The sequence below is a fragment of the Leuresthes tenuis genome, unplaced genomic scaffold, assembly GCF_036924035.1.
Source record: "Leuresthes tenuis unplaced genomic scaffold, fLeuTen1.0.hap1 SCAF_23, whole genome shotgun sequence".
In the NCBI taxonomy this organism is placed as follows: domain Eukaryota; kingdom Metazoa; phylum Chordata; class Actinopteri; order Atheriniformes; family Atherinopsidae; genus Leuresthes; species Leuresthes tenuis.
Window position 1 is genome coordinate 7,347,527 of NW_027325377.1, and position 27,438 is coordinate 7,374,964.

The window sequence follows — 27,438 nt, forward strand, 5'->3', positions numbered from 1 at the left end:
GGAAACTATAAATTGGATGCTGGTAGACCAGATGTGTATTCCCTCTGTTTTGCTGTTTATGCTAAGCTACCCAACCACTGAAAATTAATCCAAGTTGAGTTTTAAAGAATGCAAGAGATTAGGTAAAGTCTTTGTCTCCTTTGTGTATGTTTAAGTAAGTGTTCCCAGTTTAGTTATTGACTTTTTTTACACTATCATCTGTATGTGACAGTATACGTGAAAGATGTTCTTGGTGGGCAAGCTGATAAAACTTTGATGTTTTCAGGCTCCAGCGTTCTCGTCAGAGAGGTTTCATCCACGTTTACATTAAAATTTGCAACCTCTGAAATAGCTGAAAAATTCGGAGGGAGAAGTGTGAGGAGGAAGGAGTGTGTGTGTTTATGTGTGTGTATGCAATATTAAAAGAGGAAAAGTGCCAGTAGCCTACTCTAACCTACTTCCAGCACAGGGATGGCGTTAAAACAGCTTCTCTCACAACAGTGTTCTCATGAGATGATAACAGTCTAGAGACACAGTATGGGAAACTAGCATAGAAAACTTGTAATATACATCATATATAATGCAAACTATATACATTAACTCATCTCTGTAGCCCCATTGCATCCCCCTGGCTTCATGAAATAATACTTACACTTTCATGCCAACTGTTTTTCAGAGATTCCTAAAACAGAAACCAACTTTGAAGAGCGCCTCATCCTGAAAGCCTTTTTACTCAAGTTTATGAATGCATACGCTCCCATCTTTTATGTGGCTTTCTTCAAGGGACGGTAAGACCTACATCCATGTGTCCGTGTATGTTTGTGTGACATAGCTTTACTGTGAAAAGTATGTATCTTCAAAACGACAGTTTTCATTTACCAAGAAAAACAACCTAATTTTTCAGGTCTGGGATTGTCATTCTTTTTCATGTTTTCCATTCTGTTTATTCATTCATTATTGTTTATTTCATGTAAAGGCCAGAAACCACCGGCAGTGAACAATATGCCTTAAAATGGATGAGCAATGATAAATTGTTGAGGTTGAGAAATAAATGAAATCATACAGCCCACAACCCCATCATTACAGAAACATGGTTAGCTCTTCAGATGAGAAATCAAGTTTAATTTGTATGTTTCTACTCAGGAGTTTAAACCAATGCCTGAATGAGACGTAAAACACTTACTACACACTTATGGTAAAGATTTTATTGTATAATAAATGTAATCACGTAAAAGTAATTATGTGCTTTCCGGTTGAAGTTCATAAAATAATCCAATAAATGAAACAACTATGCCACTTGCTAAAGTAAATTGGTACCTTTTAATGTCTTTTAATTAGTATGGTATAAAATGAAGGCATTTTACAGTAGGTTTAGACTCTATGTACTCAGAAAAAAAAACCAACCGTGTAGGTTATTCTGCTACTTACATAATAGCAGCGATCAAAATACATATTTTGCAATTAAAATATAAAACTACAATATAGACTTATACTTAAAGTCACTACAGTCCATGATATGTGTTATCAGATACTAGCTGCAGTGCGATGCTACTTACTGGTATATTCTATGTAAAATATATATATATATTCTCGCTTGCTCAGGTTTTTAAGAAGATTTTATTCACATTAGGGAAATGGAAACAACTCTGCAAATCACATCTGATCTGGATTAAAGATTAAAATGGTGTGACTGATCGGCACCTTCCCAGATATAACAGATAATCCCAGATAATCTTGAGGAAGAACTCTCTCCATTCTCCTCTTGTGGATGTCCACCACAGGGGTTGTTGTTGTCATCCTTCTTTGAGGTTTGTTCTTGGTTAGAACAAATATCTCAACCGAATTACAACAAGTGGCTTTGTTGCCTATGCTGCCATCCTCTGCTGATACTACACAGCCAAGAGCTTTCACCGCAAACCAGTCAATGGAAAAGTGTTTGAGTTATATCTTTGATTTTCAAAAGACCACTTCGGATTTGTTTAACAGAAACAGATGCACTCTTTATTTATAATCATTTTAGAAAAAAAATGACTTCCTTAATATTTTCCTGTTGCTTGCGTTTGTTTCTGCAGGTTTGCTGGTCGACCTGGAAATTATGTGTACGTCTTTAATGATTATCGGATGGAGGAGGTGTGTGTTTTTGTCTTTGAATTCTGCTTCGTTTCACTTGGCTGAGCAATAAAAGCTCAAATAACGATATCATATGTCTCCCTCAGTGTGCTCCAGGAGGCTGCCTCATTGAGCTGTGCATTCAGCTCAGCATCATCATGCTGGGGAAGCAGCTGATCCAGAACAACATTTTTGAAATTGGCATCCCGTAAGTCGACTACTTTATTACTCTTGTGTCATCGCTCAGTGGGAAGTCTGGAATTTGAGAGCAAGTAAAGAGGCAGTTTGACGATAAGCTCACACGTGGCTTATTATTTTTGAGATCTCTAAGAAGCCTGTGTTCTGTTTTGTTCTCTTATAACAAGCAAATATCACTGAGAAACACACAGGTTTACTGACAAGCTGCTGCAAGATTCCCTCCAATAACATTTCTCTAACAATCCTGTCTGGACAACGTTGTACAATTTTGTGTAATTATAGCTTATAGCTTTATGCAAATCCCAAAAACCAAAGAGCAAGTTTGTTTATAACAACTGTCACACAACCTCTGGCCTCAGGCAGCTCCGTTATTGCTACTATAAACAAGGCATGACCCCGTGGCCTGTAAGGTGAGTCTCATCAAACATTCTAGTTTAAGGGATCAGTGAACTACAACACAGACAATAACAGCATCTACACCAACTCAGCTGCTTCCCCTTCTGGCACTTTACAGCTTTCACACCTGGGAGGTGACCAGACACACCTACCTCATACAATGATGACCTGTGTGCAGTTTTATCGGCAGTCTGAGGGAAGGCGCTGCACGAGAGACGCACACTGGTTTAGAATAGTGTGCCTGACTCTAAAAGCTCCTGTCTAAAGATGTAATATCTGGAATGCATGACAAGCTCAAAGTAAAACCCAAATCAACAAGACAACTGGACAGGACTCATGATCTCAAAGTTTTGGTGTACATCTAAATCTATGACTGAAAACTTCAATTACTCAGTAAGCCACCTGAATCAGCTGTTTTCTCATTTTCATTGATGCTTGTACATCATGTCTAAAGAACAAGAAAAAGTATTATAATGTGGAAAGAAACTGCAACAAATACTTAACTAATTGTCCCTCATACACTGTAAGATATTAAATTATTATTCATGCATCAAAATACTTAATTGACTAATAAATGACAATTAAATTAAGTAAGCTGTAGCAATAATATCCGAGCATCTTTTATATTGCGTAAGCTTCTTCCGGGTTGAGCTGTTTCTGAGAACAGCAGGTTCCCAGGAGCTGCACCCTTCACAGTGCAATCGAGGGAGGTGTATTCTCCAGACGGCTGTGTTCTGGTGGGCTGTGCCTGCACTTCCTCCCAAGGAGAATTCATGTCTGTGGAAAATTCACAGCAACGTCATTCTGAGATCCCACACTTTGAGACCAATACAAACGACTGGCCCACAACAACATGGACTAGTGAAGAGAGGGACAGCCTTATTGCCTAAATAGGTATATCATAGGCCCCAGTTAGAGGCTGAAAACTTCTGAAACAAACTCATAAACATGTGGCCATTAGATGCCTGCTTGGACTTCCAAGTGCAACAAACAGCGCTTTTACAACACAAAAAAATATCGTCCATCGCAGCTGTCCTGACTAGATTCAAGCTGCGACCCATGAGACCATTTGCTGCATGTCATGCCCCTCTCACTGCCCACTTTTGCCTTCCATCTGTTAAATCCACTGTTAAATAAAGGCCTCTAGTGCTCAATTAAATGTTTAAAAATACAAAAAGTAAAAAAAGATACATGTAAACATGTTAGTCCAATCGAAATCCTTCAAAATCAGACCTCTAAAAACTGGACTAATACACTGAGATCTGCACATGCTCCACAGTTCCCGTCCCAGGCTTTGACCTGGGAATAACAGCCGATGCCAGCACAAAAATGTAGACGCTAGTCACTACAAAGAATATCATAAATGATAATTGTGAAAACATTTAGGTTTACGGTATATACACAGTGTAGAGCTCTTTAAAGATGTCCAGTTCACTGCTCGACATGGTAACAATTTGCTGCCAGCTGGAAGAAACTTAATACAGAAAAGCAGGAGGGTGACATATCACCACCTGGCGTTGTGGTGTCAGACATCATTTGGTCAATAACGGTGGTGCAATTAAATGATGAGGTTGAACTCATGAACGACTGTGTGTAAATGTACTGATTATAGATATCTCACTTGAGTATAACCTGTGCTATTTCCTGGCTGCCTTTGAAGGCCTCACCCCAGTAAACATGGAGATGTGCGAGTTGCTGAGAAAATCTTGAGCTGCATGAGTAACCTTTCTTACATTCACATAAAAGTATGAGAATACGACAAGTGTGATGAAATGTTTCATTGTTTTGTACTAACCTGCCACATTAGCTTTTTGGACCGTGAAGTAAAATGTGTGGGACAGGCCTTGGCAATGGTCATATAAATTAGATCACACTTGTCTTTTTTCCATTGATTCAAGCCAAGAATTCACAAGGCACCATCAAGGAGTGACAGTTAGGGAATGAGAGATAAAGAGAGTTATTTATACTAAGTTCGTGCCATTGTTACGATAGTTTCGGACGGCATACAAAAAAAATAGGACAGCAGTTAAGTTTCAATCTGAGGGGAGTAAAAGTGAATCTACTCTGATTTAAAGAATATGTCACAAGCTTGAATTCAGTGAATGAATTTCTTAATTTTCCACCTCAGCATCATCGCTCACTGCTAGTTATTTAGCCAACCAGATCCGGCCGTATGTCAACTGTTACCAACGTTTCATCTGGTGTATGTGACTATATTCATTATCTCCCTGCATAAACTTTATATTGTAGCTCTTTGTGCATATGTGATTATTATGTGAATAAGGGAATAATGCATTAAACCGCTTTCAGTTTTCAGTTTTTACTAGAAAAACACACATTCACTGGCACAACTACATGCTTACATATAGTTACACTGCAATCTGAGGGACAAAAAGACTAATCATAGTAGCCACATTAACTTCCTTGCTGGAGTTATTAAAGTTTTATTAAAGTGTGGCATGTTTTCTTTTTGGCTTTCACTATGCCTTCCATCTCTCTCTCCATGTTAACAGGAAGCTGAAAAAGTTGATACGTACTTTAAAGGAAAAAGATTCACCAAAGGAGAAGGACGAAGAGAGACCTCCACAGCAGTGGAACCTCGACTACGCCCTGGCTCCCTTTGAGGGCCTCACGCCAGAATACATGGAGATGAGTGAGTCTGCATTCACACGCAGAGAAAAGAAAACAGCCACTTAGGCATCAACATACTTTCAAGATGAGCACTCCTGAACATCACTAAGATGTGTTACATAATCCTCGGGCCCTCACAGCCAAAATGTGCAGCTTTAGCCTGAAGCGCGTTAGGATTCAGGAAGTTCTGTTGTTGTTTTTTGACAATTTCTTCTGATACTTATTGAGGCTGCTGTCGTTTATGAGCACAAAATGTGTAAGGGAGGAGATCAGGGTCATGGATACTGTGACCAAAAAAACCCCTATGTTTATATCCTGTTGCTTTTTAACTGTCAGGAGTCAGTCCACACACACACACACACACATTGAATACACAAAATCCCAGTATGTTCGTGTCAGTCAGAAGCCGCAATATAAACACACTCACAAGATGAAGTTGCAAAGCGTAGCATTTTTCCTTCATGGATAATAATTCTCAGCTGTGTGTTAAACATAAACATATTTTTGAGTTTTCTACTCAAAAGGCCATCATGCAATTAGCAAATGAAAAGTTATTTTGTCTTACTTTGGATTTTATTCACTGTGAAACTCATCTTGGCAGTGTTTGAAATGTAAAGAAGCTTTTTTAGTTCTTAAACTACAGTGTTTTACAGCAATTTACATCATATTTCTCCTCAGGAGAGTGTTTGAAAGAGCAAAGAGCCCAAAGCAAGGGGTGCTACCAAACAAGGAGCACACATATTTAATTAGAAAATGGAAAGCTTATGGCCCCAAGGCAAACCTGCAAAGGAAGGGTGGAACACCAGCACTCACAGATCATCCATGAAGTGCATTAACTGGAAATATAACAAAGATGCCAAAGGTAATCCTGAAAGAGCGTTAAACCTCCACAGCAAAAAGATTGAGCACTTTAAACCCTAACCACTTTATTTCTATAGCACATTTAAAAACACAACACGTCCTCACCCAAAGTGCTGAACAAGCATCATTAAAGATAATCAGAATACAATGAACAAATTCAAAGCACATTTAAGCAAATTTAATGCAAATAAAAAGCAGTACAAACACGGATAATATCATGATAAGCTAAATAATAAGAGTTAAAAAGGAAAAAAAAGGTTAGAGTCAACCTGGAAAAGCCTCCGAGAAAAGGTATTTTTTATGAGATTGTAGTGATGAGCATGACCCGATCCAAAGCAGGGGGCTGTTCCACGGTTTGGGAGCTGCCACGGAGTCAGCTCTACAAGCCAGCCTGATTCTAGGCACAACAATGAGGAGCTCATTGGCTGACCTAAGTGAGCGGTGTCTTCACAAGTTCAGACAGATAAACTGGAGCTAGATTGTTCCGGCACTTAAACACAAACAAAAGGATTTTATTGGATATTGGACTGGTAGCCAATGCAAACAGATGTACAGATATAATATGTTTTCGTTGCGCGTACCAGAACAGGCCTTTATGGAGGAGTGGCCAGAACAAAATCTTTTCTGGAAGGAAAAAAAAAACATCTAGGCCTTCCATTCGTGTGGAAGAAGGTATCCTGGTCTGATGAGACACAGAAATGGTGGGAGCGTCACACTGTTTGAAACTGGTCAGAATTGACTGAAGGAGTAATGGATGGTGCTAAATGCCGGGGAATTTTTTGAGGAATACCATTTTCAGTTTCCCAGACAATTGAGCCTGGGATGGAGGCTTGAGGAATGAGGACACATAGTCATCCCCACTTGAAGAGCTCCTTTGAAAAAACAATTCAGACCGTGGGGGGCAAATACCTATCCAAAGCAAAGTTTCAGGCTTTTTTTGTCACCTTTCTTGTTTCTTCTCACAGTTAGAAAAAAATATTTTGTGCCTCCAAAGTGGTAGAAATGTGTCTTGTTCAGGTTATCCAAACCACACTAAATTCAATTTTCAATTCCACAAGGCAACAAAATGAGGGGAAAAAATCCTTGAGGAGACGAATACTTTTACAGAGTATTGTAGCACTGACTGAGTGGGAAATTTACTACACAGAGCTGGAAAAGAGTGGTTTCTTCTACAGTTAATACCAGCTGCAAACAACATCTGCTCACTCAGAACTGAATTTATGGTGGGTCTTTGGTTCAGTCCTTTTTCAGTTCACCATAGGCTTCAAATCATTTACTGGACAGTGACTGACCTCAAATGCTAAAAGTGAGATCAAAGGTGAACACAGAGAAATTCCTTCTTCATCATGAAAATAACATGAAAACAGTCTTCTGATGTGAAACTCTGTCTATTGCATCACAGAAGTCAAACGTTCAAGGGAAGCAGCCTTTAGCAAAATGTTTCTGAGCAAGTGGAGGCTGTAAATTTACTGCTTTAAGTATGGGAAAGTCTGTCTTACATCGCCTTGGTTACAGTTATAACAAACTGGATTAAGTACACGTGAGTAAGATATTAGAGCACATCATTAAATCTGAAATGGCTTGGTGTAATTACAGCTTTCTTTTGATTTGAACTATATTGAATTTCAGAAAGCTGAAAAAAGAATCAGCTTTAGTAACAGTTACAGTAACAAGAGCTGCTGACAGAAATGATCAAGTATCCTAACTATACACGGAGTATAAAAGGAGACCTTTGATCCATTTGAGAAATGTTTAAAGGAAACAAGAAACAGTGAGCGATGGTCGTCCTGCTGCCTTGTCAAGAAGACGGCTGACAGGGCTTCACAGCTTGATATCTTTGAACATTTCCTTGGGTCTGCCTGGAGTCAAAGTGCACCAGAAGTTCGATAAAAAAGGGAGCTTGGCAACAGACATATCTGTATGTGAAATTTTGTGAACAGTAAAACAGGCTCTATTCTGCTCAAAGCCATGTAAAATAGAAATAGCTGAAATATCTGGAAGGATAACATTAAGCCTCTAAGTAAAAAACACAAAAATATACTTTTATCTCTCAAGTAGGAATGGCCTTCAGTGCTTATTTATTTAAGTGCTTGTCCATGCCTGTGTGGCATACTTGTGAGCTGTTGTGCTCTTGTAAAGCTGTGCATGGGTCTGTGTTTGTGTGCCTTCGCCGAACCCGTCAACCTCGGCTCAGGCAGATAGCGAGGTTATTCTAAGCTTGCCCTCTAGCGCTCGCTGCCCTCTTGTCGTATTTTTTTCCTGGACGCTCATTGTCTCAGTGTGGCGTCCCGAGGTGAAGTTGTCAGTCTCCGGCTTGCTGGAAATCCCCGTTCCCACACTGCTAAAGTTCCACTGCGCTGATCAGATCCGTGCACCAACCGCAGTCAGGCAAACTGCAGTGTCTTTCTCAGGTTTCCTTTTCACATTCTTAGGAAGCAGATGGATTGATCATTAATCAACATGTTAGAAAACGTTCCTTCTGTACACTTTTCTCACTGGATTTACTTTGGTTTAATCAGTCAATCCCCCTTTAAATTATTATCTTATAAAAGCCCTCCTCAAATGACTCTGAGTATGAAGAATCATCTGTGACATTAGGAGCTTTTTATTAGCCTTCAAATGAGGAAATCCTCACATTATCAACATTTTTCTGCTGAAACTTAATGTTTGTTATGTTCAATAGCGACAGTCCAGGCTTCTTTTAAAAAAAATCATTATCATTTGGACATATATCTGACTGAAATCACTCTGCTTTGAGTTCCCACCTTATGCCTTCTATACACTAGACAACTTAGAAAATAAAAAGATTTTGAAAAAACTAATAAGAAAATAAAAACACACAGCTCAGCAGTGACATGCTATAAGGAAGAGCAGCCAAATGTATTTAAATCGTATTCAGATTGTGACTGATTGGATCAGTCTGTCCTATTGATGTGGATAGATGGGGTGATTTTATTCTGGTATTAGACTATTAAGGCTGATTTCGATATTGATACTTAAAAGATATTCTTTTCATCACATTACATCGATCGTATCTACGCTATCCTCAGAGCTTTTGTCATTAAAGTTTTCGGAATAGGTTCAGTTTTCTGCATTTCTAAGCATCAGATGCATCAAATACTTCTTTATGACAGCTGGTTTAAAGATCAATTGATTTGCAGTAATTGATGATCTTTTTAATGTGGAATTCTAGTAGGAACCAGCAGTTTATCAAACTGGAATCCACTGAAATACACCTGGAAACAATTGGGATAAATCCTGATATCTTTCATCAGCTGTGAAATTCTCTCTTCAGATTAAATGGACCCTGTAATTACTTTATTTTTTTTAACCGTGGTGAAATGATAGGACCGTGGAATTATTCTCCCTTTGATGAATAATGGCAACGGACATATTATCAAAACACTTCAGACTCACAGAGAAAGTTTTTCTGCTTTTGTCGGATGACAGATTGAAAAATTCCTACGGAAAATACCAACTTTTGCGTAAAGGTATTTAGTCTCATTGTTGGGGAACTATGTAAATGCAGCTTGTTACAATGAATCATATTTTAAAATCTGCTCTATTTCTAATATTTCTTGCCAATTGGAAAACTTAATAATATTCTCACACATAGACCTTATAATGTGACTTTTGTGTTTTGTATCTTAGAAGTTTGCAGTTGAAAAGCCAAACCTCAAGTCTTGCTCTGCCGTCCAATGATTTTAAGACAGCAAGCAAGTAACACAGACAGCACGATAGGTTGAGAATGAAATCCCCCATGCATGCAACTATCTACATGGCTCGAGAGTGGGATGAGGGATGTTCACATCCGGTCCTCGAGGGCCCCTGTCCTGCATGTTTTACACGTTTCCCTGCTTCAACACACCCGATTCAGATCAAAGCATCATTGTGTCACTGAAATGACTTCAAACAGACAAAAGTAATAATAAATAAAGACATTTACTGAAAATTAACTCATGAAACTGGCCTGGACAAAAATGATTGTGCCCCCAGAAAAGATTGCTAAATAATTTGGCCATAGTGACATGGTGTGTGCCTCACTGAACGTGGACCAAGTCAAAGGTAAAGGCTATAAGGCCATCTCCAAGCAGCTTGATGTTCCTATGACTACAATTGTACATATCATTCAGAAGTTTAAGTTCTACGAGACTGTGGCCAACTTGCCTGGACGTTGTTGACAAATTGAAGAGACGGATAATTCGAATGGTAACAAAAGAGCCAAGAGCGACTTCCAAAAGATTTGAGATTAATTCCAAGCTCAAGGTACATCAGTGTCAGATCGCACCATCTGAAAAATGTGCTGCCCAGTGTCCGAAAGCTTGGTCTAAGTCACAGGTCATGGGTCCTCCAACAGGATAATGACCCAAAACAAAGCCAAGAGTGGCTAAGGACAAAACACTGGACTTTTCTGAAGTGTCCCTCTGTGAGCCCTGATCTAAATCCTGTTGATCCTCCGTGGAAGGAGCTGAAACATGCAGTCTGGAGAAGGCACTCAAACCTCAGACAGCTGGAGCAGTTTGCTCACGAGGAGTGGGTCAAAATACCTTTTTTTTAATGATTATTTTGAACCACTATTCAAAAGCAATGTCTGATTTTCATTAGTTAATTTTCAGTCAATTTTTTATTGTTTCTTCTGTCAGTTTCAATTTATTTCAGTGACCATTGTGGGTTTTGCTTTCTTTAATGGAAGGGTACCAACAATTTTGTCCGGAGCCTGGACAGACATGGTGACTCCTAAGCCGACTGATGTTTGTGAGTGTTGATCTGATGGCGACGTAGTAATGGTTTTAGAAAATGTGCCTCCAGTATTATTGGTTTGACTCCTGTCTCACACACCAGCCTCTCATATTCTGTCAAATAGCAGAAATGCTTTTGACTCGTATCTGATGTACATCATATGAAAGTTATCTCCAAATGAGCTTGAGTTATTTCAAAAGAGATCCAAGATTTTTCTGACTGTCCGTCAAAAATGCCAATCTCTGAGAGCCGACATCAGTGCAGTTAAGCAGTTTTCGTTGAATGAACATCTGATTTTGTTTACTGCAAACAAAACTGCGCTGTGAAGGAGCAGCTTTTTTTTCAATTTGAGGCCCAGTAAAATGAATTATCACAATTTTACAGTGGAATTTTAATGAGAAAAGTCAGCATGACTTTTAAATAATGGATGTAAGCCTCTATTGTTGGCATCAAAAATGCAGTTGTTTGTATATTGATATAAAATTTGCTTTATGCGTTGTTGAATACCGTACACTTACTGTAGGCTGTCATTTCCCATCTCTTTCTGCAGTCATTCAGTTTGGGTTTGTCTCTCTGTTCGTGGCTTCATTCCCACTGGCCCCTCTCTTTGCCCTCCTGAACAACGTCATTGAGATCAGACTGGATGCCAAGAAGTTTGTTACGGAGCTACGGAGGCCAGTCGCTGTACGTGCTAAAGACATTGGTAAGCTGATCTGACACTCGTAGAAAGGACCGGCTATTGATGTTTTTGGAATGTTTACAGCCCCGTTCCGAATAAAAAGCATTTCCTCCTCATGTTTGCTTCGTATTTAAGATGATAAAGTTTATGAATCACAATCTGAAACATCACAGCACACCAAAGCCCCTCTGAAAGAAGGCTGGTTGAATAGCCTCCAGGCAACGAGCCAAGTTTTTCTGCTGAATTTACAAAATTACACCCCTTAGTATCATTAACAGCTTGTTATTGCCAGTTCATTGGTGGGTTAAAGCTCCCATTTCTTCCATTTTCTATTCTTAGCAGAATGGCAGCCTTCACTTCAGCTTTACCTCAGTGCCAAAGACTTTACTAAGCCCAACGGTCATGCCGTAATTAAGTTCCTCCTGGAGCTTACAATCATTTCTGACCTTCACAATAACTAGGTAATGTAAAAAATGTTCTTTTGACAAGACAAAAAGGGCTCTGTCACTTTCTTTGGACAAAAAGGGTCGCTTCGTTCGCAATAATCGAGAATACATTACAAGTTAAGAGGAGAGTCTCTGGGCATGAGGTAAAGCCCTGCATCCTTTGCCTCGTTGTTACTTTTGTTTTGTTTCAAATGTGATGGAGGTGAGGGGATGTGAGACAAGAATGGGGAGAAAAAAAGTTACTTGAATTACAGTGCTGAGGCATGACATAAACAACACTGCTCCGTGCTGGACTGGATCAGTCAGCATAATGCACTTTCTGTTAACATTCCTCTGTATAGCAAATTATGTTTTCGACTGAGTGAATGTTTTTGTGTGAGTTAGGCCTTGGAGAGACTTGGACCACCAGGGTTAAGATATTTACACTGGTTACAGTGTTTTACTATGGACAGCGCATCTTTGCATTGGGCAGATATATTTTAACATTTTGTCATGTCGGGTAAAAATGTATTGAGACGTGATTTCAGAGGTTTGTGTCTCAGTTCGCACATAAAAACCTCATCCTGAAAGCAGAGTCTGTGCATGAAAAAAGACAGCTTTAGAGAGAAGAAGAGGCTCACAAGATGATGTGTGGGAAGGAAAAATAACACAAATCAACTCAACAGAGCATGATCTCTGCTTCACATTCTTCACTGTCTAGAATGAAGCGGATTTAGCCATCAATTAATTACCCTAAAATTCAGTCATTCATGATCACCGGAGGAAGAATCATCTTGACTTGGATGACCAGATTTATAAAGTTTTGTGATCTTCACAATCAAACAGAATTAAAGTCTGCAAACGAGTTATAGTTTGATCACTTTGCTGAATACTGATTTGCCTCTTTTTGTCTTTCCCTTTCCTCTACTCTATTTGCTCCTCTCCCTATAGGTATATGGTACAACATACTGAGTGGAATGGGCAAATTGTCAGTCATCATAAATGTAAGTAGTAACGCTATATCCTGCATTTCAACAACTTTTTCTTACCCACAGATCTGCCTCAGATAATTATCCATAGAACACCCATAGTGAGCTGCTCTAGGACCAGATTGACTAAATGCTTGTAGCCCATTTTGAAAAGTAACACTATTTTTCTCTCCTAAACAGGCAGGATCACTTTAAGTGTTACTATGACTGAGTTGCTGTTTCTGAACCCACTTAAACAACTCTGTGAACAGATGCCTGCAGATGACTGTGACTGTGAACTGTCAGAAAACATAATCAGACTCAAATCGATAACAACAGCACCACAAACGAATGTTTTTTCTAAATGTGTGGCCAAACTTTCACCAAACATCCTTGTAATTAAAGCCTGTGCACACGACATGGGAGCTCCTGCAGGCTCAGTTGAGGTGTGAATCAAAAACTAAAAACCAGGTTTGACCGGCGTTAATTCACCATATCAAAAATGTTAACGTGCAAACCAAAGTATAAGGATGATTGTCAGGAGACTTTTAGGGTGAGTTTCCTCCACTTTGAAATTTTTGTTTGGATTTTTGTTTAGCATTGATTATACCGCTGTGATCATCTGATTGTAAAATGCTTTAAATCAGCTGAATCGCAAAAATATCAGCTGTTCAATGGTATGTCGACTTACACATGACATTTGTAGATGAAGCAAAAGAGTTAATGACCCACCAGCAGTCTTTTATAGGTTTAAATTGGGATCAGCAGGCTTATTACAACTCTGTGTACATTGGTAGCTTTTCAATCATATGCTAACCAAAATTCATCAAAGCTGCATCTGCTTCTGCTCTAGGCCTGTGTGGCATTGATTTCACCAGGTTCCTCTGCAACCCAAATATATGTAACCGACCACACTGTGCGCGCTCACTGTACATGCACCTGGATGTCCCATTCAATATCAACACTCCAGGCAAAGAAGAACAGATAAACTAGTTATGAGTAGAGGAACTCTACTTGGGTATCATTGCTGCCTGCACCTGTTATTGAATGCACTGTATGAGCTGTGCTATGAACTGTAGCATGAATAGTTCCGCATGCACAAACCAATTACCATTAAATTTGTCTTAAAAAAACTAAACCACACTAAGATCTAAACCATACTCAGATTTATCATCTGTTTTACTCTTAGTGGGACCACAGTTTTCCAAGATGAACAGCATATTTTTTGAAGAGGGCAAAAAACCTGGGCGTAAAACTACAAATTAATTTGGAAAGCATTTGATAAGGTAACAAATCAAGTGCAAAATGCAGTAATTTTGTCATGGACTTTGCAGCTAGAGGTGTCATTCCTGTTGGCCACAAAAAAGAATTAGCGTCTGACTCATTTTTCCAACCAGGAGGCTGAAATGATATATGATATCTGCAGATAGCAAGGCCTCAACACCTTGTGGTAGAGGGTGGATCAAAGTGAGCTTGATGTCTTGTTTGGTTCATGGTGGATTCCATGAAAAACTGTCAATAAACAGGGCTTGTTTGACCCTTAATACTGCCATCCTGTTATGACATGGAGATGCGGGTAAAAGATTAGAGGTTAGGAAAACAACAGATCAGTTATGGTAAAGACATCAAAGACCCAAACAGAGGTCAACATAAATGTTATTCAAAGCAAAGTCTGAACAACTCTGAACAGTGCTTTGCAAATGGCCTCAGAGTTCTTAACTGCAAAGCATTTCATCTAGCTGTCACCAGTTATGTTGTGTGTGTGCCTTTTTAAATATTAAAGTGGACATTTGCTGACACAAACGACTGTCATGATAAATAAAGATTAGTATGTACAACATTAAGTCATCTGAAACACAGATATGCTCATTTGTGGGGGTTATGTGTCTTGGAGACAGGAATGTTTTGCTTGGGATTTGTCTTCGGTTGACCAAATCCTGTTCAGTTTACTGAAGAGATTTGTGAAGGATTCTAAAATAAGGGGCTGAAGTTGATCTATTCTAAAGCTATGGGAAGATGAGACACTCACACTGTAGCTTCCAGGAAGCCTCAAGGAGCAGGTTACCCCATTCTTTTTATATAAAGCCATCTGTTAGTCTGCTGACTTTCATATGTCTCCCTAAAGAAAGACATTTCAGTCAGATATACATAGTCTACTTGTGGAGTGTTTTTGACCCATATAAAAAAACCGAAGCAAAAAATTTAAATATCTGAGTATGATTTCAAGAAAACTAAGTACACATATTGCAGCTGCACCGCACATACTGTATTTCTCTTGGGCTGTAATAACCACAAATTTGTAATACAGTGGTATTGACAAGACAACCGCTTTGGATGCCAAACACAATGTAATTTTCAGTGATTCAGTGTCCATGTAATGAATGTTAAAAAAATGCCCCACAAAAGCTGTGAGTATTCAGTTTCAACATCAGACATCAAGCCTGCTTGCTAGACCCTGGATATATCCCTTTAAGGATCTCTCCCACCCATGCTGCACAGCTGTCCCTTGGGCTTCAGCCAGAGCTGTCCTGATACTTTGCAGCTATCTTCCGTCCCTTAGGCCTCTTCTCGTTTCTCCCTCTGTCATATAAAGCATTTGCCTGCAACCAGGCAGGGTGTGGTGGTTGCCGTTATGAGACAAATGATCAGACTACGTTCCAAGGACTTGCTAAGCATTAAACGACTGCACTAAGCAGCCTACTTGACATCAAGGTGTATGTAGAGTTCAGATGCGGGGCCTTCTTCTCCTTCACTGGTCCCAGTTTGCCATGTGGTTTGTTAACCTCAGTGTTGCCCTGGTTTTCAGGTGAAGCTGGGGGGTTCAGAGATGGAGGGCTTTAGCCAATTTTGGCTCCCTTATAGACCGGGAGCTTTTATGCTTTTCCCATCATTTATACAGACTTTAGAAGTTACTCATTGTTGGAGACGTCCTCAAGTGGCCAATCGAGGAACTGCAGTTTATGACACATCTGCATAGGCTTAAAGAGACATTTCATTATTTATTTCTTAATTTTGTGTGTGTGGAGTCGTGTAATACTTACGAGTATTCAGTGTCTTACCTACTGTAGACATTGGTCAAAGTACCGATGTCTACATTGGGGATTTTAACTTTGCGTCACTTTTTTTTCAGTCAATTCTTCAGTCAACTTCATCACTACCCCTTCTCAAATGCAGAACAGCCCATAAAGCAACAAGGTCCTCTGACCATTCTAGATTGCTCTGGATTGCAACAGCATGTGGCAACATGGACGCCGTTATACGGGCCATGTCCGAGCAAAAATGATGTGGCATATAAATCCACAGAAAAGCACTCACTCAAACCACTCTTTTTTGGGGGGGTACCTTCCCGTTCTGAGTCGCGTTAGCTTTTGCTCCTCCTTCAACAAAACCTTCTGATTCTCCAAACTGAGAGCACTTTGACTGCTGTCCACTGCATGGAAGACACTGACTGCTCATAAGTACAACATACAACTGCACTTAAGAAAGAAAAAATATTCCATTATTTTAGGGCGTGGCAAACATTAAATTCTTTAATCGCGTTAATCGCAAGATTTCCTGTGATTAATCATGATTAATCGCATTATTATACGCAAAATCCAATAATGAATTCAAAAGTAGCATATAACGCACTTTTATTAGAACTGTACAGTCATATGACCGATGATAAGACCGGTGATAAGACGTTCAACGTTGCAGTGCTTACAAATAACTTTGACTCTGTCGACTGCACCGTCTGGAAGAACTTTGAAATGAAGATGGCCGTGTAAAAGTTCCGTAACCTTCTCCATGTTTGTTTACCCCGCTTCATCCTTCATCCAGAGCTTCATGCGTTAATAGGAGACAAATAATTGTCGGCGATAATGATTATCATTAGTTAATACAAAAATAACGCGTTAATGTGCCCAGCCCGAATTATTTTATTTGCTGCATAAAACAAAGTTTTTTGTTTATCACTGATCCTGACAGAAATGTTTTTCACTCTCTCCCTCTTGCTCTAACTCTTTCTGTCTTTAGGCCTTTGTGATCTCCTTCACATCAGACTTCATCCCTCGACTTGTCTACCAGTACATGTACAGCCAGTCAGGCACCATGCACGGCTTCATTGACCACACGCTCTCCTACTTTAACGTGTCCAATTTTAAGGCTGGCACATCACCGCAGAACCCAGACCAAGGAGACATCACTGTCTGCCGGTAACACACACACACACACTTTACACTCTTTATAGTTTATAGTTTTCTTCATAGAATTCTGTTTGTGAGAGGCTTGACAACATTCACGACTGTCCGATCACAGACAAATACACAACAAATACATTCGCTCTCCCTTTCAGTCTTTGCATTACCAGTGTTTATTTCGAATCTAACAACCTTTTCTTTGTTTCTGTTTCTGTTTTTACATTTAGCAGGCGCTTTTATCCAAAGCGACTTACAAATGAGGATGTAACTTTACAGCTAACGTCAAGGCTAACAATAAGCTACATAGAAGGAAAACCACTTGTTAGACTGTCAGAGTTGACAGGGGTGACAGTGTAGAGGTAGAGTGCAGGCATAGAGGGAAGCACAGAAAGAGAAAGTGCAGTAGAGGGGTTAGGGAAGTACAGGGTAAGCACTCGGATCGGAGATACTCTCTGAAAAGGGTGGTTCTTCAAGAGTTTCTTGAAGAAAGACAGGGACCCTGTCCTTGTAGCACTTGGTAGGTCATTCCACCATCATGGAACAACAAATGAAAAGAGTCTGGATTGTCTTAAGCATGGTGTAGGTACTGCTAGATGACAATCCTTTGACTGGTGGATCTTTGACTGATTGATCCTACTTTGCTTTGTGGATTCTCCAACTGAATCCTCTTTTTATATTGGAGCCCTTATTTTCTTCTTCTTCTGTGGAGTGACTTTTATGCATCACCATAAACTCTACAGGCTTTCCCAGGTGAGGAGAATTAATTTTTTTTAATTTTTTTTGTGGTCAAGACTGACAAACGTACCTTCATGCAAAAAAATTCCATTATTTCAAATCCCCACACGGACATTCCTACTACACCAAAGATGTGCCATGTAATCAACTACCAGAGACAGTACACTGTTGTGTCTGCTGCGCATTTCTAACAATGACAATGGCAAGAATCTCTTTCATAATGTCAATATAAAGCACTGTAGGAGAAAAGGTCATGGAGGCTGGCACCCACAGACAGCTGAGGCCGACCTGCTGTTACATAAGATAGCAGAGAGTCAAAATGCAAGAATGCCGTCTTTGTAGTTTGACAAAGTGATACGTCACACCAGAAATATGACGAGATGCTTTGCGCCTCTAACACTTATTAGGCGTGAAATTGGGTGGGTGATGGCCCAAGAATGGTTTTTGTGTCTGCAGCATGTATAACTGCACAGTGCATGTGCCACAGCTGTGTCTGGGCTCAAGGCTAACTATTCAGCTCTGTATGTCAAATTCTTCATGTGGTTAATGTTTTTGCCATCCTTTCAGTCTTTGGGACTTGTATGGATGAAGATGTGCGATAGCGAGTAAAAGATGTCAAGACTGGATGAATGGGTGGATGGTCATGTCAAATAGAGGGCGGAGGGAGAAGGGATGGTACCATTGAGTGAATGATCAGATAAGAATGCAAAGGAATGAGGATGGAAAGGACACAGAAATGGCACATATGAAAGGAGGTGTACAGCCAGTAGTTGGTTGGATGGATGGTTGAATGAATAGATGTTGTGAGAGAAGCCAACCGTCAAGGGTTTGAATATTTGATTAAATTTAAAAACAGCAGTACAAGCAACTAGAAAATAGTTTCTGCACCAGTGGGCAGAGCATCACTGTACATCTCTGCTCTACTGCATCCTCAGTGTTGTAGTTCTAAATATTAATATGGCTAAATAGAAACTCTGCTTGTTAATTAGTGTGAGAAACCGCACAGTTTTCAGCTAATCGTTTCAGACTTCATTGAGAAAAAAGGGATTTTGACAAATTGACAAATTATACCCTTTTTTCACAAGCTGACAAGTTATTCCATCCCTTAAGGAATGGAATGGAATAACCCTGGTACTACGCTTGGTAGTGACTTTAAATACCCAAATAAACGGCAAGGCAAGGCAAGTTTATTTGTAGAGCACAATTCGTACACAAAGCAATTCAAAATGCTCATTAAGCAAATTTTTTTCCCACAATATATCTCCTTTAAATGTAAACCCGATTGATTAGACTAGAATCGTTTATTAGATGGGGCATTATCTGATGTGATATTTAAAGAGTCAGTATGACTTCATTTTTATCATGTTAGAGAAAACCCTTGTTGTGTACATCCCAATAAACTATGCGTCGTGATGATGTAAAATGTCTGGGAACCAGAATGGCCTTATCTCTGGACATAAGAGTGGGATAAATACTATTTCTGTTCAGCCTTTTCAATTGGTACCTGAGTGTAGCAAAAGTGGTGAGGATAGTACTGAAGACAATACTAGAAAGGTGAAGAAGACCAGAGCGGTGGAAAGATGAAGTTTATGGCGTCTGTGAACTATCTAGACTTTCTCTACTTTTTATCTTTATTGCTAGCCAGTAAAACTTGCATCATTGTAGAAATGGTAGCAGTCGTGGTTTGAATTTTTCCATCATCACCGACTCAAAATGCATTGTCCATGTAAAGTAACGGCAAAGAAAATATCTGATAAACTTAAAGGGTTTTGGAATAATTAGAATATAGGATGGGTTTTTAACTAACTTATTTTAGTAAGAGAGGGCAATTAAGATAAAGGTTAATTAAGTCCCTTTTAAGAAGGTTTCCATAAGTTCCATTATAAATGTTCCCTAAATGCTGTTCCCCATTTTCAGTCAGTCAGAAGACAAAATTATAACCAGGTTAAGACAAAGTTACAGCTTTGTCACTCTGTCCCTCTTTCTCTCTGCAATTGGTGTAAACCATGAAAGCAAGTTAGCTTCTAGGCTACACGTCAGGCCTCAGTGAAGACACTAGTTGCAGTAGCCTGCTACTAGAAGCTGCACTTTCTGGAAAGATTACTGCACTTAACACTATCAGGTACCTGGAACAAATGCCCGCCATAAGGACCAGCTGGCAGCCAAACAGGCGATTAAGTCCAGCTGGCTACTTTTTTACATTTGTACATTTTACTCCCACATAATCTTCTTGTCAGCTGGGGTGGTATCCTACCAAGGAGAAAGCAGTGACTGTTCCTCAGTTTCAATAGTGATGGTAGTGATGTTGACATTTATTGTGGTGAAAGTGATGTCACTTCCATGTGCACTGAATTACTGTGTAGTGCTGCTGTGTACAGATTTGGCAAATCTCTCTTGTGAATTTTGAAACTTAAAATACCCTTGCTTAAATGAAGCATTTATTTTGCAAAGCATCTTGCTATTTTTGGAATTACAGGGCTATTACAGGGTTCAAGTTAGCTATTTTAGCGGTTAGCATCCTTTCCCATCTCTCTCTGCCCTCAGTAAAAAAAAAAAGTTTCCTTTTTCTCATCATTTGAGTCTACTATATTAAAAGCACCACTCCACTGAAAAATATTTAGATTAAAAGTGCTGCACCATTGAAAATAACTGCTTAGTTACAGTAACAACTTAAGACCTGGTAGCCAGTGCTAGCCAATCCAAGTAGCTCTTACATCCCCCATCCTGAATATGATGCAAGTGAAATATTTAAAAAGAAGTTGGGATCGGACCATGTTTAACACTGTGTAGCATTAATTTTTCTTTTAACAACAGTGTGTAAACATCTGGCAATTGAGGAGACCAGTTCTGAGGCCTTTGGGAGAGGAAGGTTGTCCCATTCTTGTCTAATAGAGGATTCTAGCTGCTAAACACTCCTGGATCTTTGTCATATTTTGTGTTTCTTGATGTTTCATAATTGGTGAAAAGTTTCAAACGAGAAGACGCAGTTTTTCTGGCTCAAGTTTGCATATGGTTTCCTTTTTGCATGGTAGAGCTTTAACAGACAATGTTCAGAGACAAAGATTTGTGAAAGTGCTAAGCCCATACGGGGATTTCCATGACAGAATTATGCCTCTTTTTAATGCAGTACTGCCTGAGGGGTTGAAGATCATATCTAGTCAGTATTGGTTTTTGGCCATCTATCTGAGATCTCTCCAGATTCTCTGAAAATTTTGATCATTTTATGTACTGTAGATAATATGGCCCTGTGATGGATTGGCGACCCGTTCAGGGTGTACTGTGCCCCTTGCCCAATGACTGCTGGAATAGGCCTCAGATCCCTGCGACCCTGAATTATATTAATCAGGTATAGAAAATGGATAGATAGATATTCAAAGTCTTACATTATACTGAAATTGCTCCACAATTGGTTGATTGGTTGCTGAATTTACTTCTGTGAGACTCTGCCTCTTTAAGTTGCTCTTTTTATACCCAGTCATGTGACTGACCTGTTGCCAATTTCCCTAAATAGCTGCAACATGTTCGTCCAACTGTTTCTCCTAAGAGCCTCTTACTTTTGCAGCCTTTTGTTACCCCCGTCCCAACCTTTTTGACATGTGTTCCTGCCATCACATTCAAAATAAGCTAACATTTTTCATGAAATAATAAAATGTGTCACTTTCAACTTTTAATATGCTTTGTGTTCTGCTGTGAAAAAGACTGTTGAGATTTGGAAACCATTGCATTTTGCTTTTGTTTGTGTTTTACAATAGCAATACCAACTGATTTAGAAACAGAGTTTGTAATTTTCGGCCCTTCTTTCTCTTCTGGCCCTCACTCTGCTTTCCTTCTGTCTAAGGAAAATTAAATGAATGAATAATTAGGATTGGAGTGCATGGTAGATGCCAGGCCTGTTGCTACTGGTTGCTGCTTGTGACATACTGTATGTAATATACATGTTCGTATGTACAACAAATGAAGAGTGTCACCTGACACCAATTGTGCTCTATCATAAAGGTTGAGTGTGTATATGTTTTTTTTAGGGTGGGAATGGTTTGACTCTTGTTTGTCTGTAGATTTATTCCTGGGTCCCTAGAGGCACAGTATTGGCAGCAGTAACTCTCATACTCTCATGAACATGCACGTATACACACACACACAGACAACCATAAAACCATAATCACATTGAGAGGTCTTATGAAAGAATATTGAGTTAGATGCTCCAGTTGCTGTGGAGCTCCTCCATTATAACCAAACATGGAGCGTCTAGAAAATAGACACATACTCACACACACAAAGCAAGACAAAGAGAGCTAAATGCTTTTTTTCCCTCCAGTAAAATGATATTTTCTATGTTAATCTTCTGGGACCATTCATGTTCAATTGACAGGAACGTGACAGGAAGGGAGGCCTTGTTTTACAGTTTAGTTCACATTGGATGCTGGCCTAGTACAAAATCCTGTAAAATATTGTTGAGCAAAAGATGATTAGATCAAAGAAAAAAGAGGGAGAGAAGAGCTCACTCTCTCGAGCAGCATTCCTCACTCATGACTGTATAAGGAGAAGGAATTAACCATCATAAGACTCTGCTAACACACAGACATACGCAATGCACGTGCACAGATTTCCTCCTCCCTCTCTCTTATTTCTATACTGTTAGTGTTAAACTGAGAAAGACAGCTCATTCAGCCTGTTTCATCAATTTGAACTTCAGAGGAATTTTTTCATGACGGGATGTGTGTGGATGTGAACAACTCATTATGTTGTGTAAGTGAAACTTTGATCTGAGTCATCACAATGTGACATGTTAAACATCCAGTGTTTCCTCTACTCCATCTGCCAACTTATCACCGCAAAACAAGAAAAAGAAAGTTTTCTTTTTTTTGCTGATGGACGTGAAATTTGAATTTTCCAGCTTGACTTTAAAAGTAACTAGAGGGAGATGTCTTTAGTTCAGTTCCCATGTTGTTTTTTATGCCTAAATCCAATCAAACCGCAACACGGGTCAGCAACTGAGAGAAAATGGGATCCTTCAAAGTAAAAAAAAAAATAATTGTTGTAAATTTAGAAAGGATGGGACAAACTCACCAACAAACCTCTTGAATCACACCTCTTGAAAACTTAACTGTACCATATGCAGTTATTTTCATGTTTAGATAAAAAAAAAAAAAGAAAATTGTGGTAATGACTTATTTTACTAAGCAAAGTTTTTTTTTTAAATAAATGATCTAAAATAACTGTAAATAATCTGTTTTATTTTTCTGACTTTCGCATGAGCCTTTTATGTCTGCAGAGGGAGGTGGTTTCTCTTACAAATCTGCCATGTTGCAAATAATCTAACAAATCGTGTAGGGCATAACAAGCAATGGGCCTTGACGGGGTCTTTTGCTTTTTGCCTTTTGTGCACTCAGGATAGTGTCTCTTACATCCTTGGACAGGGAGTATGAGATAAGAGCTTTTCAGTCTACTTGCAGTTCATAACTTCACCACTAGGTGCCACTGAATTCAATACAATCATCCATTAACCCATTCTCCCTAAGGCTTTCTTTAAAACAGCCTTCTATAACCTGAGGGTTTTCTAGAAAATTTCAAGTGTTCACAAACGCCTTTTTCTCTCATCGACAGAAGAAATAAGAAACACGAACATTTGTCTTCATGTTTCTCAACATTTTCCTTTTTGAATGTCTTTTGAATGTGTTCAAAGCTTCAAAGATAAAACAACGAATGTCACTCCAGGTCAATTATAGATCAAATTAGATTGTATACCACCAAGAAACATAACCTTGAACTTTAAATTATATTTGTTATAGTTATTGTTAGATAGTTATCAAGTATAGCTTTAGGTCTGTAGCGATACACTAATCTCATGATATGATACGATACGATACACGACATTCAGCCAACGATTCGATATGATTTTATACGATTCGATTCGATACTATTTAATACACATCATTTTCTGAAAGATTTTAAAGGGACAGTGTGATTTAACATGAATCGTTGCTGATTGGACTCGGAAAGACAACACCGCCAGACAAACGAAAACAAACAAACATGTCACAAATGTGTCTTCAGCGTACGCAGACTCATGTTTATGTTGTGAATATTACATCATCAACCTGCTTGTTTTACTTGCTAAATACCATAAACACAAATCCAAATTCTCTAATCACAAACCATCTTTTTAAATTTTTGAGGAGCTCAAACAATACATTACAACAATCCTACGTTCTATAAACTGAGCTATACACTTTATATAACATTATGAACTAAGTTATCACTGTTTTGTAAAATGTGACTCCCCTGGCATTGTTTTGTATTATGTTAATGTTCTGTGTGTTCACTCATTGTAACATCTGACTTTTCAATAAAGAATAGAAGAAGAATAAAATAATAAAAACTAAAAAATTTAAAAATTTAAAACTTTTTTTTGTTAATTTAAAAAATGAATATAAATCGATACTCGCGGCTTAATAAACCTGATAAAAATCACGGCTGATAAAATCACTCAGCCAAAGTGACAACAATACTTGAAGATATCCCGGCATTTGACAAAGAGAGTCTGGCACATGAACCCAATTCAAAAACTAAAGAGCTCTTCTTCTGTTGCTTGACTACAAGTTTCTAGAGACAATAGTCATAAGTCACCTCATGAATGCTCAGGACGGGTAATTGGACTGACGGGAAGTTTTGGTGCAATCTGTTGGTTTTCTAGCTAGGCAGCTTTTTTAAAAAAATGGCTTTGTAATTATGAATTGGACAAATTTTGAATTTAATTAATTTGATTATGATTACAATGAATTTGACTCTAATTGAGATAACATTTGTTGTTTTAACCTCGTTAAGATATTCATAACATGTTTTTGTGTGTTACAAAACAGGAAAATCATGTGTAAAATATGTGTTCAACACAATAGATGGGGATTTCTGAATTAAATCAGCAGCACCACCTACAGTCTTAGAAAGGCAATTTTGTGTGCATTGTGAGGAACCGATTAAATGAGAATTTAGTAAGTTGAAGGAGAATTTCGATGGGGGCTTGGCCCACCCAAATGGGTGGCCACTAGCTCTTAGCAACTGAGCCAGACCTGACTGTTAGAAACTAGTGTCGACCTGCTTCTAAAATCCAGGTTTCTACCCATGCCAAGCATGCAATAATAGCTGGTATGGGACTTTATATCATAAAGTCTTGGCCCTTGTTTGTTTAGATAAGCTATATGTGTTTTCTCTGATTATTTAACCTGATTTTGACTATGCTTTGATGTCTCCGTCCATGTCCTAAATGCACTAATCTGAACTAACACTGGTTGGATGACTGCTCTATAGATAGCTTAGGCTCTACAATGCAGGTCTTTGTCTAAATCCCATTCATTACATTGAGAGGATGATGCATTTTCTGCTTAAAGATCCTCTCAAGTTTAACAATGAGAGCAACTGTCTCCCAGTGACTGCCTTCAAATGAATGCTGTATGTTGTACTGTACATCCCACAAAGAAATGTACCCTCTTTTACAATAGCTGTGAAAACGTAGCATAAAGCTGAAAGTATTTGACAAACTATGTCCTGCTGATTCATTCTCTATGTGTTGAGTGTTGCTTGATGGTTTGAGCTGTAACCTGCAACTGAACCCTTGTATGGGCAAACTGTTTGCCTGCCATGCTTCTTTGGTTATTGCTTTTTGCACCTCTTTTGACTTTTTCTTTTTTAATTTGTATTTTTTTTAAGACACCCAGTAAATGCTTATATTATTATACTGAGTTGGCTTGCACTTCGCTGTTTCCTTCGTTTTGACGGAATCCTTCTGTGTCCTTTACCCATATGTGACTGACTGCATTCAAGTTGATGTATAAGAAATTATGATGTTTGACAGAAAACTTCTCCATCCACTTGGCTATATAGGCTCATATAAAATCAGTTTGTGTATCAGACTTTCCAACTTTAGAGACACTTGAGGAAAAAGTACTTTTTAACCTAAAAAAAACAGGACATCCAGAGATGTGTTTGTAACAATAAAGATATACAATTTAATGGAAAACCAAAGTTTTGCTTAAAAAAATGTTCACATCAGTGATGTTGTAATATACGGGTGTTAATAATACCAAAAATTAAATATCGCTATTGTGTTGATAACATTCTTATGATAATATCAACTCATGAAATCCAAACATTCTTTGATAAAGATTTGGGTTTTTTTACATTGTGGCTGTTGCTTACTTCCTACGTTGAGTATTATTCAATGACCATATATGTCTTTAGTGTGAGCAAGGCCATCATGGTTAGGGTTGGGCAGGTAGTTGTAATAGTTACAATTAATGTACCATATGATTAAAGCTTGGGCATAGCTACTCATGCTTTGGTTATTCCTTATGATGATATACTGAAGACCCAAACCATTATAAAATCCATATGGAGTCATGTAATTGAAATAGTTCCATGTTTTCGATTTTTTGAAATTGCAGCCTTTTCCTTTGAGATGTCACTTTTCTACACTCTTGACATTTTCCAAACCAGCTTCTTGAGTTCATCCCCTGGACTGCATTTCGAACAATCTGGATGGAGTTATCAGACATATGAAGCAATTGGTGGCTGTTTTCTTTCACTCTGCTGTTCCATTTCTCTAAAACAATCTCAACTCAGTTTAGGTCAGGCAATTGTGGAGGCCAAGTCGTCTGATGCAACATTCTTTCACTCCTCCTCAAGGATGAAGTCTCCTTACAGAGCATAGATATGTACCGAGGGTTTATGTCCTTTTCAAAACAAGTTTTTCAACTATTTGCAAACCAGAAGGCATAACATGTTTCTGTAGAATCCATCAGTAGTGACGTTGATTAGTTGTACCTTCAGTTTCAGTGTCACGGGCAAAGCCCCCCACATCATTATGCTTCCCACACCTTGCTTCACAGTGGAAACCACACCAGCCTTCCCTGTGTCTCACAAAGACCAGACATTTGGACTCATCACAAACTTTGACTCATCAGACCAAAATACGATTTCCACAAATCTAATGTTAATTCTCTCTTTTTTGTCTTGAGCAATTCTCCTCTTCTTTCTGCCCCCCCTTTATAGGGGTTTCTTTGGAGACATTTGACTGTGAACGGCCGTTTCGTGCTGCCTCATCCAAACAGCTGAAGAGATATCTGAGATATCTTCCACCTGAACTCCTTGAAGCTTAATGTAGATTCTAATCTGAAGTGATGTTAATTAGCTATTTCAAAGCCTGGTAACTATAACTGGTAACTCTCCTAAAGTAGAGGTTAGTTCTGTTCCTTCTTTCCTGGTAAAGTCTTCATGAGAGCAAGTTTCAGACGACTGTTTTATTTCTTTAGGAACTGAATTTAAAGAATTTTTCAGATTAACTGACCTCTTTGTCCTTAAATTATGATGGGCAGTACCTTCATTTAGTTAAGCTATTATTGACATAATATTATTAACTGCAGGAGCCTAATTGAGCCATTACCTGTACACTCACCGGAGCACAACTGAGGGTCTCAAACTCATGAGGAAGACAAGAAGTTGAACTTTTCACAGGTCACGTCTGTTAACTGGAACGCATTCCAGAT

General features: G+C 38.8%; 1 protein-coding gene across 2 annotated transcripts in view; it reads left to right on the top strand.

Moving 5' to 3' along the window:
• The window catches only part of ano2b (anoctamin 2b), a 71,018-nt gene that overhangs the window by 36,431 nt on the left and 7,149 nt on the right, over positions 1 to 27,438 (top strand). For both annotated transcript variants that reach the window (XM_072377714.1, XM_072377713.1), the window contains 7 exons: positions 656 to 767; positions 2,052 to 2,109; positions 2,196 to 2,296; positions 5,196 to 5,335; positions 11,465 to 11,617; positions 12,970 to 13,022; positions 17,001 to 17,179. In XM_072377714.1, the coding sequence (XP_072233815.1) occupies positions 656 to 767; positions 2,052 to 2,109; positions 2,196 to 2,296; positions 5,196 to 5,335; positions 11,465 to 11,617; positions 12,970 to 13,022; positions 17,001 to 17,179 (796 nt within the window). The remainder of the gene's footprint in view (positions 1 to 655; positions 768 to 2,051; positions 2,110 to 2,195; positions 2,297 to 5,195; positions 5,336 to 11,464; positions 11,618 to 12,969; positions 13,023 to 17,000; positions 17,180 to 27,438) is intronic.